The sequence below is a fragment of the Aptenodytes patagonicus genome, chromosome 1, assembly GCF_965638725.1.
Source record: "Aptenodytes patagonicus chromosome 1, bAptPat1.pri.cur, whole genome shotgun sequence".
Classification (NCBI taxonomy): Eukaryota; Metazoa; Chordata; class Aves; order Sphenisciformes; family Spheniscidae; genus Aptenodytes; species Aptenodytes patagonicus.
In genome coordinates, this window is record NC_134949.1 from 72,254,154 (window position 1) to 72,270,346 (window position 16,193).

General features: G+C 38.6%; 1 protein-coding gene across 4 annotated transcripts in view; it reads right to left on the reverse strand.

Moving 5' to 3' along the window:
• Positions 1 to 1,804: 1,804 nt before the first annotated feature.
• LMO3 (LIM domain only 3) overlaps positions 1,805 to 16,193 on the reverse strand; it is a 63,521-nt gene continuing 49,132 nt past the window's right edge. For all 4 annotated transcript variants that reach the window (XM_076342238.1, XM_076342229.1, XM_076342221.1 and 1 more), the window contains 2 exons: positions 15,273 to 15,398; positions 1,805 to 6,260 (listed from right to left, as the gene is read on the reverse strand). In XM_076342238.1, coding sequence (XP_076198353.1) covers positions 6,155 to 6,260; positions 15,273 to 15,398 — 232 coding nt within the window. In that variant the 3' untranslated portion in view covers positions 1,805 to 6,154. The remainder of the gene's footprint in view (positions 6,261 to 15,272; positions 15,399 to 16,193) is intronic.

Below are 16,193 nucleotides of genomic sequence, written 5' to 3' on the forward strand. Positions count from 1 at the left end.
GCTCTACTTAGATGTATTCAGTGGTTACATGAACTGTATGGATTTCATACATTAGATGAGACTTTGCTTAGAATACTAATGTTACATACTTTACAATAACGCAGTGAATCCCAATTTGGTTTTGATTGCAATAATCTGGAGTCAAATGTGCAAACCCTTGCTAATTTAAGTTGATTTTACCTTTATCGTTTTGCATATTACATGATCTAGAGCCACACAAACAAAAGCTTGTTTGGACTTACCGTGCTTTCCTTTTCAGAAAACAGAATTCTTTTTAATTAAAAACACTTTAAAAAAATCAGTATGTGTAATTGCTAACACCTGCTATGTGTTACTAACAGATGTTTCTCACTTACCTAAGGGAACTGTTATAATTACACTATAAGCTTATTGGAATGGCATTTAACCAAGATAGTTTAGGAACTTTAGGTGGTGACTTTGTGTTCTTTTATTCATCTTTTCTCTAAAAAAACTTTAAAAAAAACCAAACCAAACCCAGCCCTCTTCGCTCGCCTCCCCAGCTCATATTCACCAAACACAGTTCACCACAATGAAGCTTTGGATGTTCAGCCTTTCCTTGCTCCTTGGTCCATCCCTCAGCATCGAGGAGGAGTTTGCATGTGTTGCTCCAAGCGTAGCACTGGAGCTTGTCTTGGTGAGGCCCAGGATGGGGCAGTTGTGTGAGGTCTTACAAGTGATGCTAATAGTGGGGTTCGAGGAACTCAGGCTTGCTGCATGACCTTGCTCAGCCCACTTAATCTCTCTGCCTCTGTATTCTTCCCCGTGAAATACCAGCAATGTGACCTCTTGGGAGGCCTAAGTCAAAGGTGTTTGCCCAGGGCTTTGAGATCTTCAGGTTAAAGTAGAGGTCAGTACGGCTAGTTCTGAGTGTTGTCCTGTCACTAAGACCTTGCAGTCCGGAGGCAGGCTGGCCTCGTGGGTGCTGCAGAGGTCTGCCGGCATGGCAGGTTGCAGGAGGTACGGTGGATTCCTGCATCTTCAGACTCGGCGGCAGAGCAAGATACTCTGCGTTCTCCCTCTGCATCTTCATTTATGAAACTAATCACACAATTACCTGCAGGCATGTGTTAAATATGACACTGGTCTCTGCAAAATAATGGGCCAATTGCAAACAATGAATAAAGAGAGGCAGCTCCATTTATAACTGCTGTTTCAACAGAGCTGTGTTGTAATCAAAGTGATCTGAGGGTGACTCATTAATTAATTGATGTTCTTTTTTATTATGTGCTATTGAGTTAATGACTAATTTGTGCAAGATAACTCTCTGAACACACTGATTACGTGAGATATTTTCTGGGGCTTTCATACCAATGACATGCTGAATAGGTGGAAGATGGTATTTGCTTATGTATACTCATTATTAGCAGGTTCAGGATGAATATAAATCAGCAGAAGGGCATTTTAAAAGGTATTAGATACATGCAACCCTTACTTTAAGGCTTTAAACAGATACTTTTCAGCTTTTAATGCCTTAAATAGTATTAAAATCACTTCCTTTATAATACTTCTATCACCCACAATTGGCAGCTTCTAGAAAGGGTGCCTACACAAAAGATTTTTACTGGGAGCATGTTTGTGCTAATGGCCTATTACCTTGCACATATTGTATTTTGGTTTCCTTTTGCAAGGTACTGAAGTGAACAGTAAACAGGTTTGGTCTGCATCATTGGACTGAAGTAGGAGAAATGTATTAAGTGAATATGTAATTGGCTTTTTTTTTATCTAAAGTGGTATTTAAAAGAATAAAAACACTGTTCTTATATACAGTACACACTTTGCTCTCTGTAGTTTGAGTTGTTAAAGCTTTTGCTTTATTGAAACCACAACATCTCCAATTCCAAAGGAGTTTTTTATTCATTAAACAACAAATGGCTAAATTGATAATTTAGTCTGACAACAGCAGCACAGTGGAAGCTTTCAGAAGAATCAGCTAAATGTATAAAATTATACCCAGCAATCACTACAGACCTTCATTTTTGACAAGATTTGTTCTAGGTACAGATGACTGTAAACTACCTACTGCTGAGAAAATTGTAAGAAGCTGCTGTATATTACGTTGAAAAAAGCCTTTAAAGTACTTTGTCTGTACAGGCGAAACCTTGCCACAATCCCTGTTTGTTTGTTTCTTTTCCCCCACAGTCTCCCTTCTCACTGACCACTTTTCAATCTATTTTCCTCAAGTCATTTTATATGTAGGCAATTAGGAATATTTGAGGGGTTGCTGGATGATTTTTCTTATTTACATTACATGAGCATAAATTTGAGTGTTTTGGGAGGGTAGGAAGAGGCAAGAAGGTGTGCTTAAAAAAAATAGCCCAGAAAATATGTTAAGCAAGATAAAAATACAATTATGAAACAGCTCAACTTTTAGCCCTGGTCACTGCTTCTGCAGTATCCAGGCTGTCTTGATTCATCACCAGTTGTGGCAGATAAAAGACACAGCAGGTTATGGTTGGCAGAGGAGCTTTCTACAGTTGAAAATCAAGGTTTGATAATTTGTACTTTTCCATGTGGCTTAAAAACCAGCAACCCAAGAATAATAGATTTTTTTAAATCATTGTTATTATTATTTTTTGCTGGCTAAACTTAGAGATTTGTACAGATAGAGATAAAATACCCTAAAAAAAGGAGATACAAGTGGAAGCATTCCTGCCTGGCAAATGAGCATACACTGAGCAATGGTCACTATCAGAACATTTTGCTGTATGCAGACAGACCGTGTTGACATACACAGTGATGGAGAAGGAAACTTAAGGCAGATAACTAAAAGCAACCCAAAGGAACGGTCTAGGCCTCTGTCAAAAAGATCAATAAAGCAGCCTGGCAGATAATCTCTCTTCAATATTGTCTTATGATGTTATACTTTATTGGAGTTGTAAATGTTTCCATTAAATATTTCAACTCCCAGTTATTATCTTAACAGCCAGGCAAGACGGAAGTTTGAAATACAGGAAAATGTGTAATCGATCTTTGACCTACGTCAAATCTAAGTTTATACTGCATCCTCTACATACAAATTGTAGATATGTATGTGAATAAGATATATGAGCTTAAAGTGCTCAAAGCAATGCCATACCATTGCAGCACTTCAAACAAGCATATCGACATTTCTTTATCCTTACATCAATTAAGATTGATACAATGGTGAGATTATTTTTTTCTCCATAGCAAGACCACCCTCTTCTTCCCCATTTTGCACATGTCACAAAACACACACATGCACATATGAGTAACATGGCATGTAACAATAAGCCACTATTTTCCCATTCCACTCTCTTCATTTACCCCATAGAGAGCTGCACAGTGGCACGTTGTGGTAATGAGAGAGCGCTTTAGCATCTACAGCACTATTAGTGCGTAGTTGCCTTCATCCCCAACAAAGCCTTCCACAGGCTTAGTTGGGTTTGGTGCTCTCCTACCTCAGATCTGTGGTTACCTACTGCACATACGAATGCTCTGCTTCTCCCAGAACGTCCTAACGCTACTAGTAACGTTTGCATGCATAGCTCTTGATTTTTTGAAGAGCCAAAAATGCTTTACAAAAGCAGTGTATGCATTAGCCCCATTCGGCAGACAGGGGCAACCGAGGCACAGAGAAGTTGAGTGACTTGCCCAAGCTTACAGCAAGTCAAAGACAGAACCAAGGTCCCTTCTTTCCTGTTCCCCAGCCCTATTTTTGAACCAGGGATTTCTATCCAGTCTGTAGTCTACTAGTGGAAAGCAGAAGAGAGATCTTTCTGGCCTCTGACTGAAAGACACAACAGAGGCTGGAGGAGAAAATTGAAATTGGAATCAAAATAAGACAACATGATTCTTCCCTTTCTGGCCATCCTCACCTTCATGGAAAGGACAACTTGTTTATTGCACTTGAAGTAGATCTGGAAGAGCCTAATAGTACCTCTGACATCAACTGCTTCATTATCCCGAAGACATTAAGGGGCTGTGGAAGGGAGTGGAAGAGAGACTTTTGCTCAAGGTTAGGAAGGAAGATAGTCCACAAAATAGGGCTAAATTTCATTTGAAAAACTATGTGGAGCTATTTCTTCTAATTAGCAAGAACAGCCTGATGAGTCGTTGCATTTCTTACTGGTCCTGTATGAGTCAAAGTCAAGTTTTGTGAGCCATGCTTATTTTTAAAAGGGTTCACAGCCAGAAACAAAACCACACTGTAACAATAGTCATTAGAACTAAATATTCATTTCTAAGCCAAAGCCACTGTGCAGCGTACTCCAAACCATACGCTAGAGGAATTACCCCACTGCATTACAAAGTTTCTTTCCCCATCCCCAGGAAAAACATGTTGAAACTGCGCAACAGGACAGGAAGAGCAGGGAAGGACAGCACTCGACTTGAGCAGAGGTGAGGGTTCTTAGTCTAAATAAAAACAAGAGCTCAGCTTCATAGCAACACAGGGCATAGTGGGTTTCTTTTCTTTCTTTCTTTTTTTCTATTTTTCTTTTTCTTTTTTTTTTTTTTTCCTCTTAATGTTGTTTTTTTAAATGCAGGCTGTTTTCCCGGTGAGCTAGATTACAGTGGCAAAGAGAAAAGAATTAAATATGCATGTAACAACTTTTTAAACATTCATCCTGCTTTCCTTTGCCAAACACCTGTAAGCTCTGTCAGGGGCATGAGCACTTAGGGACATCCTGCTGATGCAATAGCTTCATGGCTTTAAAAACAGAGGTCCACCTTTCCTAGAAAATGGACTGATTGCCAACAGTAGCTGTCAGCAGTGACTCCACCTCTGTCAAAAGGATTTTAATTGCCAGTATTGATGGGACAAAGCTGTAGGATGTTGGCATGGACAGCAAAGTATCTGTGCAGTCGAGTGTGGTAGCTCTCACTTTCTGTATTGGTATTTCAAAGTTTTGTCCCATCCACATCAGCATTTAAATTACCTTCAGCATTCACTGAGGTGGGTAATTAGTAACCAGTCGCTCTCCTAGTGTCAGCTCGGGGTCATTTCCTTAATATAAATAGACCCTCGGAGGGGGCTGTTTACAGTGCCTTCTACTTTCACTTTTTTCCAGGGTTGGTTGAGGACACAGCCCCAGAAAACTTTAGGGTTAAGCCCTGATTAAAAATAAAAAAAAAAAAAAGGAAAGAGAGAGAGAGAGAGACACCCCTCAAATTTCAAGAAATTTTTAAAATGTATATAAACAGAAGACCTCTCCCTTTCTTCCCCCCCCCAAATTAAATGATTTCAGAAAAATAACATATATATATTTTTTTATATATATAAAAAATAAGATACCCAGAGGCACTGGTTTGCATTAGGGCTTAATTTCCAGCTAAATTAAAAATCAAATCCAGGCATTTTGAATGCCTAAGGGGCACAAAAGCAGCACCCAAAATCATTAAGTTTTGCACTTTTTATAATATATCCCAAACCGGTCAGATTTGCTTTTCAAAATTTTGTAGTAAAATAAAAGTGCTCTTTGAGGAAAATCTATGCAATTAAACAGCAGACGCTTAACCCCTGAAAAATAGAGGCTTATAACAGAAGTGCTGATAGACCCTTAACCATAGCATCATTAGCAGCAGGTGCTGCTAGAGTTATTAGTTTTCTAAATAGTTTTAATGTAAACAGTATTCTTAAGCTCTAAGTATAGCATAATGGTTGGGATTTGCTCTTTAATGCTTTTTACTAGAAAGATACAGCTCATTTAAAATAGCTGGTAGATACAGAAAGCATAAATATACAGTAAGTTTAGACACTGATTGTACTAAATGCAACAATACAAAGAAGCAAACAGGAACACAAATGGTAACACAATAAAACTGTATTACATTTGTGCTTCAAATATTACAATACATTATATACAATAGTCCAAAATAAACATCTCATGCCAAATGACACAAAAAGAAACAAAAAACTCAAACAAACCAAAAACCCCAAGAGCAAGCAAAAAGCATCCAGCTGTATGTACAGTACCTTTTTAATTAACATTCAACTCTGAACTGGAGCAATTTTCACTACATACAGATGCAGTCCGCCTTTTATTTCACGCAACCATTCTGTCTCCCTATATCTATGCTATTCAGTAGGTTCCTGTGTCATTTCTTATATACATGTTGAGCAAAAAAGATAAAAGAACGTAGTGCTTTGTATTCTTAACGATGTGGCATCAGATCAGCGAACCTGGGGTGCATAACCTTCTTTCATTAAACCCTCCTCATAGTCTGTCTGGCACAGAATCATGTTGTTCTTCAGGAAAAATTTGTCTCCAACGCAAAATCTGAAATTACAATAATAAAGGAAAAAAAAAGGTAGTTGCAGGATGAATGATGTGATACTATCTTACACATAAGGGTTGTACAACAAGTGTTCACAATTTTGTTGTACCGACCGCACGGCTCGCACCTCTGCTGTCTGTCACAGCACACGCAGACACGTGTGCATGTATGTGAAAGCCCAGCAGAGGAATTGCTCTGGTATCAGGATTAATCCTGTGCTTTCCACAAAAATCTAGTGCACTCAAGCGCTTTTGCTTCCCCAGCCAAAGACTTCATTCAAAGCCCACCAAAGACTGTGGGAGTCTTGGATCAGGTTACTAGCACACAGATAAAACAGAATAAATATCCCAGGCTACTGAGTTGAGTGAAAAGTAAATGTCCTGCTTTCATGCAAATCAGAAGAAAAACAAAGTGATCGCATGCAGTAGGAAGCTCATCTGAGATACGTTAAAATTGTCTGGTGCAGGCGTACCGGTAAGAATTTCTTGTTATATTCCAGTTGGATATTTTACTAGAATTGATTTAAACCGGTGATTCTGAGAATCTTTTCTAGCATACACACAACTTTACATATATTGTGGTGTGAACTAGAGACACACAGGCAGGTATGCAGAGAAACTTTTTTTTTTTTCCTGTAGGAGCTGATTATAAATTTAGTTACTCGGCTCTTGTGGTTTCAGTATACCTACCTTGTTATACTATTATGTGCATCAGAATATTCTGATTGCTACGAAACGCTACTGAGATATTTCATTTGATTTTCTCTGATGAGTAGGAAAATCACGTAACGTTAATGCTTCTGGCTGGCTGGCTTCAAACTCCGAGTAAAGTAGGATTTCCCAGCTAAGCAGTATGCTTGAATGTAAGAAGGCTCTTCACTGGCACCCCCCTCAACCCTTCCCCCCGACAAAGCCAATCTTCTTGAAGATACTTAGGGAGCAAGTGAATAGGGCCAAAGCATAGAAAAAGAGTTTCCCTAGTGACTGCCTTGGCAGGGTTACGTGCCTTTGTTTATAGTGAACTCTCCAGCTATAAAATATATTGGGAGGCACTGCTCACATTATTCCAATTAAAATGAAAGAAAGTAACCTAAAGGAACCCCTTAACACTGATGTGAATAAATGAAACCAGTTTCTACCAGCTAATTATGGATCTCACTACATAAAGTATTGTTTAATGTGTAACGGATTATAATGTCCTTTTTTGTATAATTTCTAAATGGTGACATCTTGAACACAATTAGGGTCAGATATAAATGCTTGTGTTGTTTACGGTAGATTTAACAACAGAGTAGCTATGGGAATAGCTGTATATGTATTTAATTGTAACAATTTAACCTTCAAATAGTGGTGCCTGCTGTAGTTGACCCAGTAAAACTACGTAAATGACACAAGTTGACCCGCCTGACCTCTGATAGTGGTCTCTCTTTATCAGATAGTCAATTTCTAATGATGTTCAAGCAGAAATCTTCATGAATTGTCGCAGATAAAATTGTGTATTGAAAGCAGTCCTTTAATGTTTTGTGAAGTTGGAGGTTTAAATGAGTAGCAGTTGGACTGATTTACATTTGTGAAGATTGGAATGCTAGACAAAGAGTGAACCCTTTTATTTTCCAACTGGGTAGCTTTGGAAATTTATCCTTATGCTAGCTAAATAGATAGAGGGAAAATAGTGTAATAAAAAAGTGGATTGAAAAGAATTAGCTCTGCTCTTAAAGGAAAATTGGTTTGTTTATTTGTGGACTTTTTTTTCTGTAGGATTACTGCCTGCTGCTGATGATGATTGAAAATAGAGATTATGGAATGATCCCAAAATCTTTAAGTTATTTATGGTCAAGACTCTTTTATAGAATTTACAGGTTCCTGATATCCTTCCCACCCCAATCCTGGTATATTAGGCTACTCACAACACAAAAGTATTTTGAGTAGGTGTGTTGAAATGCAGAATTCTTGAAGCAAAAAAGCTCTTTGGCCATTTCTCCAGTTTCCATCCTTTGTATTTTTGTCCATTGACAACAGTGCTGACAAAAATTCTTTTGTGCATCTTACCAGATTAGGTAAAAGAGTCTTAACTAGTGCAAATATATGTAAAAGTATTTTTCCCAAAGAAGTCACATTTAAAAAAAGAAAAAAAAAAAAAAAAAGTCCTTCTTAGTTTCTCTTAAAGGAACATACAGATTAATGTGGATTAAAGCAGGGGAAGTTAGGTATTGTGACAATCAGTCACTCCATTACTGTTAGCCCAAGGATTACTGATGGGGACTGAGCGGGAGACGTCCGGCCAGCAATGCCCACCACATCAGAGGGTTATTGCGCAGCAGGGCGGCTCTCCCCACGGGTCAGGCACCAGTGGGAGACACAACCACCTCTGCTCACCCAGCAGAAAGCACTAACTCTGAACTGTGAATGTTATTCAGCTACGTATTCCTTTGTGTTCCAGCGTAATACAGAACTTAGCAGACTAATTTGTTTAAAATATTTAGTAAATGAAAAATACACTGCTGAAGTGCAATTCACGTGCATGGCAATACTTTCACATATGATTTCTTGCAATATTGCTTGCATCAAAATCCTGGCTGAAGGATTTTGTTTCTCAGCCCTCAGAGAAGTGCCATGGTTTGAATTAAACTACACCAGCTACATGAGGGAGTCAGGATGCCTTTCCCAATAAAAAGTGTCAATGCCTTTTGCTTTTGCTATGTTAATATGTCGAGCCAGAAATGCTCTACCTATGTCTACATGGCATTTGACAGCTTTATGCATGAGTGGCTTTAAACATACACAGTTCCACAAATCATTTACCTTCCAAGCGTACAGCTGTCTTGCGGAGAGGCTGCCAGTGGCCTGTCTAGACACGCTTGGCTGTGTGATAACCTGTGGGGTGGGGGTCTGTCTGCATGGTAAGACACCCTCTGGGTTCATCTGGGGCTGATCCTCTGTGACTTGGGGGAAACCTGTTACTTGTGATACTGATGGTCCAAATTCTGCAACTGTTTTTGTATTGTGCAAGTTCAGCGACCGAAACACATTGGCAAAGACTGACGGTGAGGCTTGCATGTGCCCCTGGGTATTAAATGTGTGAATTAAGCACTCATTAGGTGACAAGAGGTAAGCACTAGGTGAAAAACATTTAAAGGTGGCATACTAGCTCCTAAGTACAATGAAACCAGGCAATTAGATGGCTGAAATATGACAAATTCTGTCCATCCACACTTTCAACCTTATTTGACTCTCAAAAGCAGATTTAGCCTCTTCTGAAGTCAGAGCTAAATCTTGCAACTACTTCAGATTGGTTTTGCACGCTCTAGGATTTAAACCTGCCCCAGCTTTAAAATGGAAGGCTAAATTCAAGCCTAGCCTTCCACCTCCAGCAAGTGGGTTTTTTCATGGAATTGGCATAGGATGTAAATCAGGGCACAATTTGGGCATGTATATCAAATGGAGTCAAGGAGCATATTGAGATGCCACTGGGTTAGGAGTATATAATGAGGCAAGACTATTACTCTTCTAGCAGGCAGATGGTAGTCTTCAGCCTTCCCTAAAACCCTCACCCAATTTATTTAATAGGCATGCGAGATGAAAAGGGAAAAATATACAATAGGCTGCATTAACATGCCAGATTGGACTTACCACCATAAATTGATAATACTACTTTTGACACGACTGTGACATTAGTAGAATGACCATTATAATTAACCTACATCCTGGAACTCCTGTCATATTTTACAATGGCAAAAGGAAGGCTATTTATATTACAAAATGACCTCTGTTATCACCTTGTTTGGAAGGGGAAGGTGTGCCTAGACTAATCACAAGAAGTATAAAACTTCCATTTTGAGAAATAGCTATTTCATTGTTCAGAACAGATATTTAAGGAGATCTCACTGCTGTCTGTCATATTTTCTGATGTGCAGGACGTGCGTCAAGGTACCAAAGACTTCTTAAGAAAGCGAGAGAAATATTGCTGTGAACAAAGATGGCTGTGTGTGAAGTGCCTCCTCGGGTAATGTCAGATCTTCGTTGTTGTAGAAAGAAACAAAATCTGGAAGCATTTAATTGATTTCCTTTAGGATAAAGAAAGCTCAGACTTGCCCCACCCACACCCTTCTACTCTGCTTTGTGCACTCAGTGATGTAACTTCGTCCTTTCCTCTTTTTTTTAAAGCTCCTTCGAGTTTCCAGTATAACTCAAATTAATGTTGATCTATATGCATCACTAAGAGAACAAAGCCACTTTTTTACATCACAGTTCATCAGTCCACACCTATGGTTTACTAATTCTAGGGTCCTGTCAAAATGTCCATTTATTATCAAAGGCTGGAAAGTGGGAGCTGTGCCTGGATTTGTACAGTATTACCAGTATGATGTAGCATATGTACACACAGAATCCTAGTTCAACTTACAATGACAAACCTTAACTTGGTGTGCTTTTCATTTACTATTTTTTTAAAAGCAGGTATGGAAAATGTATTAATTTTTATTCTAAATTTAGAGACACTCAATGAAAATAAGCAGTATTCAGGTCTTCAGAATTTATAAAATGACCACTCATGCAAAAATCTAATGTTGATGTTTGAAATAAGGATGTCCCTGGCATTGCATTCCCTCCCCCCCACTTGACAGAGAACAAAGGCAGCATTGTGTGGGCATTTTACAGTTTATACTGAAGGTAAGTGTTTACAGCTACATCAGGACAGCGATTGAATGAGTATGTAACCGTTTTCAGTTCAGTTCCCATTAAAATAAAGGCTGTTTCAGATACAAGGACAGTACAGCGGATTTAAACACCCCTCAGTGATAGCAGATGGGGGTTTTAAACCATACCCCAAGCTGACTTCAGACGGCAGAGAGAAAATATCACATAAGTATGGAACCAGCTGCTAAAGCAGCGGACAGAGAGTGAAAAGAAGGACACTGAAACTTCAGAAAGTGGGAAAGCCGAAGGCAGACTGAGATCACCGCTGTACTACAAAAAGCTGAGCCCACTCGCAAGATTTTCCACTCTGTTCTGCTAGTCTCACACATGCACCCTGACAAAATGTGAAGGGCAGTGTCTGTTTACAAATTTATTTTTCCTGTTGTTTCCATTTTTTTCCCTTTACATTTTCTGCAGAAATCAACTATATTGGGGCTACTGCCAATGTGAGGTGAAGTGCTTCTGAGGAGAAGTTTAGTATGTTTACAGAGAAGAAAGGGGAGCACTCACACCATTAAGCTCTGCAGGTATTTAGGAGATGGAAAAACTTCAAATTAGGAGTAAGCTGGACAGAGACATGAAAGATAAGGGGATGCTAAAACCTTTAGGCTAGAAGCAGAGCTTAATATTCACAAAATCCCTACAGCTTTAAGCATCAGTATCAAGAAAAAATGGGGAAAATATGTCAAAAACTGGCTGGCTGGAGCAATTAGATTCTAGAGCTGAATAGCTTTATGAAAGGGAAAATACAAGACAGTGCCTATTTGACACCAGGGGACTGGGCTTACTGGGTCACAAGATCTCTTTCAGTCCTGTCGATGTCTACAGTCCTGTCTACAGTCTGTCTTCCTAGAATACAGTATGTGAGACTGTGTTTTTCTTCTGACTCTGAAAATCTAGCTTTCAGGAGGCCAATAAAAGGGGACAGGCACATTATGAGTTAGTTCAGAGATGGAGTTTATGGCCCGAACAAAAGTCCCCTGAAATCAAGGGGGTCTAACTACCATCCACACTGAGGCTTGAGCTGGATGGTGAGTTATAGATACTCAAGAATAATAAAGCAAACAGTGAAGTTGTACATAAAAGCAGAAAAATCGCTGAATCTTTCACAAAAAGCACTAGGCAAAAATGGGCAGGCCCCTCTCACCTGGGCCAGGATCAACTATTTAAAGGGCAGGAATATGAGGGCCATGCAATAGCAAGCCCGAAGAACAGGCTGCCCCAAAGATCGGTGTGATGCGAGTTAATATACTTATTAGCTAGCTTGGAAGGCAGATGGCACTGGAAGGCGCAACCAGTCACAAAACGTCAGAAGAAATTCCGTGTTGGCAAAGACAAAGTAATGCAAACTGAAGAAACATTTTAGTCTACTCATGAATATTGCACAGATTCTGTTAGGAAAAAGCCTAAATAGTAGATGATAACTGAAAATCTGAAATATGGGACTGAACAGAGAGCATTATATACTCTCTGGTAGTAGTCCAGTTATGTTGTACTTGTATCAGTATAAAGAATGACCCAAAGGATTTAAAATTTAATGGGGGAAGAGAATGTGAAGGTGGGGAACAAGGTCAAACATACATGTCTTGCAATAGCTGGTGAGCCTTGCTACCTCCGCTGGTGATTTTTGGATATCTCCGATGCATTTGTAAATAAAAATATTGTCTTCAATATATAAATACAACATTAGGGATAGTGGCTGGAGTGAAAGGGAAGAGCAGATCTAAAAAATCTCAAGAACATTATTTTGCATACAAAGGGGCAGCATGGAATAAAGAAAGAAAATTAAACTGCTATCTTACAAACTCATCCTCACTCAGAATCTGCTGTTTGGCTTTGATTAGCTTAACTAGAGGAAGAAAAAAGGATCCTGAGAAGGGCAACGGAAATTATTAACGGCATGGTGACTGACAAGATTATTCAGTTTAAAATAAAAGAAAAAGAGGTTTCACAGCAGATATAAAAAAACCTCCAAAATTGGTGATGGGTCAGGCGTCTAGCATTTCTACCTTTTATTGTTATACAAGTAATGAAAAACAAAAGATTTAAAGCTATTTATTAATGAGAGAATGTAGTTAGTGGGATGCTTTGTCATAGGAACCACAGAAGAGCTAAGTTGGAGCATCCATGAAATAGGATTTATTATAAAAAACAACAAAATTAATTCTTCAGAGTGCCACTAGCCCCAAATTGTGAGGAAGAAAGGTACCCTACAGGCAGTCTGTTTTATTAGGCTCCATGAGAGCTATTGCAATATAATCAGGATTAGGGCCACTTTTGAGAATTTCTGAAATTCTTTGAAACTTCCGGAACTGCTCCCTGTTTTGACTAGATGAACTAGACTGGATTTCAGGTAAATCAATTCTTTTGTTCCCAGCCTAAGACTCCTGTAAGACTATTTCAGCAACCCTTTGCCCAAACTACATGCAAAGTAGAAATCAAATAAGAGACTAGATTGAAGGCTTAGGAATGACAAAGCTAAGAATTATTAAATATCCCTGGAAAGCTCTGTTTCAGAAGCACCTAACAGCACTTTTCCAGGGGGATCAGTGGCCCTAGGGCATAGTATGATGTATATTAGCCCCAAAGTGAAATTGTACATTAGTTCACGCTTGTAATGGTAAAAGAGGGATATTAAAAATAATCACAACATCTTCGCTTTTGGGGGAGGAGAAAAAGAAAGTTCGCTTCCTCAGATCCAAGAGTGCTAACTATGATGAAAATCTTTTGCACTCAGGGTAACAAACATTGTCTGCTTTGCTTGACTGATGAAGATTAGCTGACTTCTTACATTAAAGAAGTTTGTCTTGTATGGGCTGAAGTGACAAGACAATAACTAAGTGCTAATTGTGCATAACCAACACTAAAGATATGCAGCCCCATTATGGCATGTAATAAATGAAGCGAACAACAGAAATATATTAGGCACTTTAATAATGATACTAGAATCCTGGTTTGAAAAAAACAGGGATGTGAAGGGTTTAAGAAACGAAACCTAGGAGCGTGCGTGTGTCCTACTTAAGTGGGTGCTGGTGGAAGCTCTGCCTGCCTTACTCAGAATACACCCTCTTAGTTCTGTGGCAAGACAAAATTGATATAGGACTTTAAATAGCATTAGAACCTATAATTACCTTGCATTATTATATAGTTTAAGCAGTGGTTATTACTTGCCTGGTATTTTAATTTCCCATGCAACATGATGAAAAAGGTCAATTTGGCTTTTTTTAAAGAGCGTAATTGTAGTGTGCTACACTTATTAGCAGCTGTACATTTTATGGTTCTTTAGGGAGGTTTGATTTTTAAATGACTACAGTGTTACAAAATAATACACTGTAGGACAAGGTGAGCTAGCAAAGCTTATTTAGAGCTGTATCTAACTTTAGTGTGTTAGACTATTAGCTTCCTAATTTTTTGTTACTTCCCTAGAAGTGTACATCTCATGTGTTTCTTCCCACCTGAAAATGAAAAAAAATATGAACGCTATAAAACTCTAAATAGGATCATGTAATAACTGAAAAAACATAATAGGTAAATTAAGGAGCGGACATAATTGGTTTTCTCATTTCCTAGACCTCATAGAAGTCACAGGCAAAGTTGCTAGCAGCTCTCGTGGAGTCAGAAATAGAGCTCTTGGTGAAATCTCTGACAGGATTTGGCCACTGCTCTGAATGTAGTTGCTATAAGTTAGGCTGTATTCGCCTCTGAAAAATTCAGTTGTTAAAATTTTACCATTTTTGACATTCATTCTGCAACTGTACCATATGGGTGATGCTTCAGAACAAAGTGTCAGGTTTGGCTCTTTGGGATTTTTATAACCTACATTTAGGATATGGAAATAAAAATATGGCATAAGAAGTCCAATGCTGCTACAGAGAAAATGGTGGGAACAACATCTTTTAAATTTAAATGTTCTGGGAGCAGGAAGAAACAACATGTACTTTAAAAGAAATACATGTGATAAGAATGAAGAATTAAAGTGAAATTAATGTAATAATGACAAATGGTACTGCTATGCTCTTCTGCAGAAAAGGATCTCAAAGTCCTTTATAAATATTAATTAATTACACTTGACAGACAGCCTTTTTGAAGGAGAGGAATTAACATTATTCTTGTTTACCGATGTGGGATTTGAGGTACAAAAAGTTTTCTGGTCAAGGTCATGAAAGATGTTCTGTATCCGTCCCAGGAAAAGTATCCAGGTCTTACTCTCAGTCTTGGGTTTCCACTACTGATAGATGTTTCCTCTTCACTTGAATGTGTGCCCACACCGGTGCCAAATTAGCACTTAGCTTATGGAACAGACCCAAGAAATTCTCTTACCTCTGATTACAAAGTTGACATGCAAAACAGTCCAGGTGATAAACATTGTCCTTTGCTCTCATCACCATCTCAAAAGCAGGTATGAGCTTACTGCAGGCAGCACAGTTTCCTGTAACGCCAAATAACCTGGAGATACAAAAAGAAAGATATTCCTGAAGATGCTTAACTGAAAAGAAAACCACACTTCCTTTTTTTTATCATTTTTTTTTTCTTTTTTCCCCAGCAGTTGCCTGGCCTTTGACTGATTTCCCAGCACACCTCCCTTTGGAAAGGCTGGTCTTTGGCGGTACAAGTCTGCCCAATTTACAATACAAAGGCATAGTTCTTTTTGCCAGAGAGAGCTTTATGAAACAGTGACAGACTAATATTGCACCTATTGTGAAGTTATTTTTTTCTGCAGGTTATACTGACCTTTCTTGATAAAAGAAACGTCTTGTTAAACTAAACAAAGGAATAGTAAACACATTAGGGATGTTACATAACTGCGCAGGCAGAGGTCAAGCTGTTTGCATACGCGGGAAGAGTCTTCTGCTTGGATCCTGCCGTACAGACGAGAGCCACATAACCTTGGCTTTTGGTGCTATTTATTATTAAAACACACTTTAGCTAGAAAAGAAATAACACTTGAAAAAGCCAATGTTCTTCGCTTTTTTGACATCTAGTGCTAAAAGCTTTACCACTATTATTAAAAGAACATTTTATGAACGAGTCATTTAAATCGTCAGAAAGCATTAGCGGTTCATGCACCTTACAACCCTATACCGTAGTTATTGCTATGATTATGTTATTCAGGTAGCACATTAAAGTAAATGAGGCTGTAAACTATATATAGTCACATCAGGAGTAGAAGTATAAAATACTGTAAGAACAATATGAAATGCTGTTTTTGCCAGACATCTATATAAATTTTTTTTAAAATTC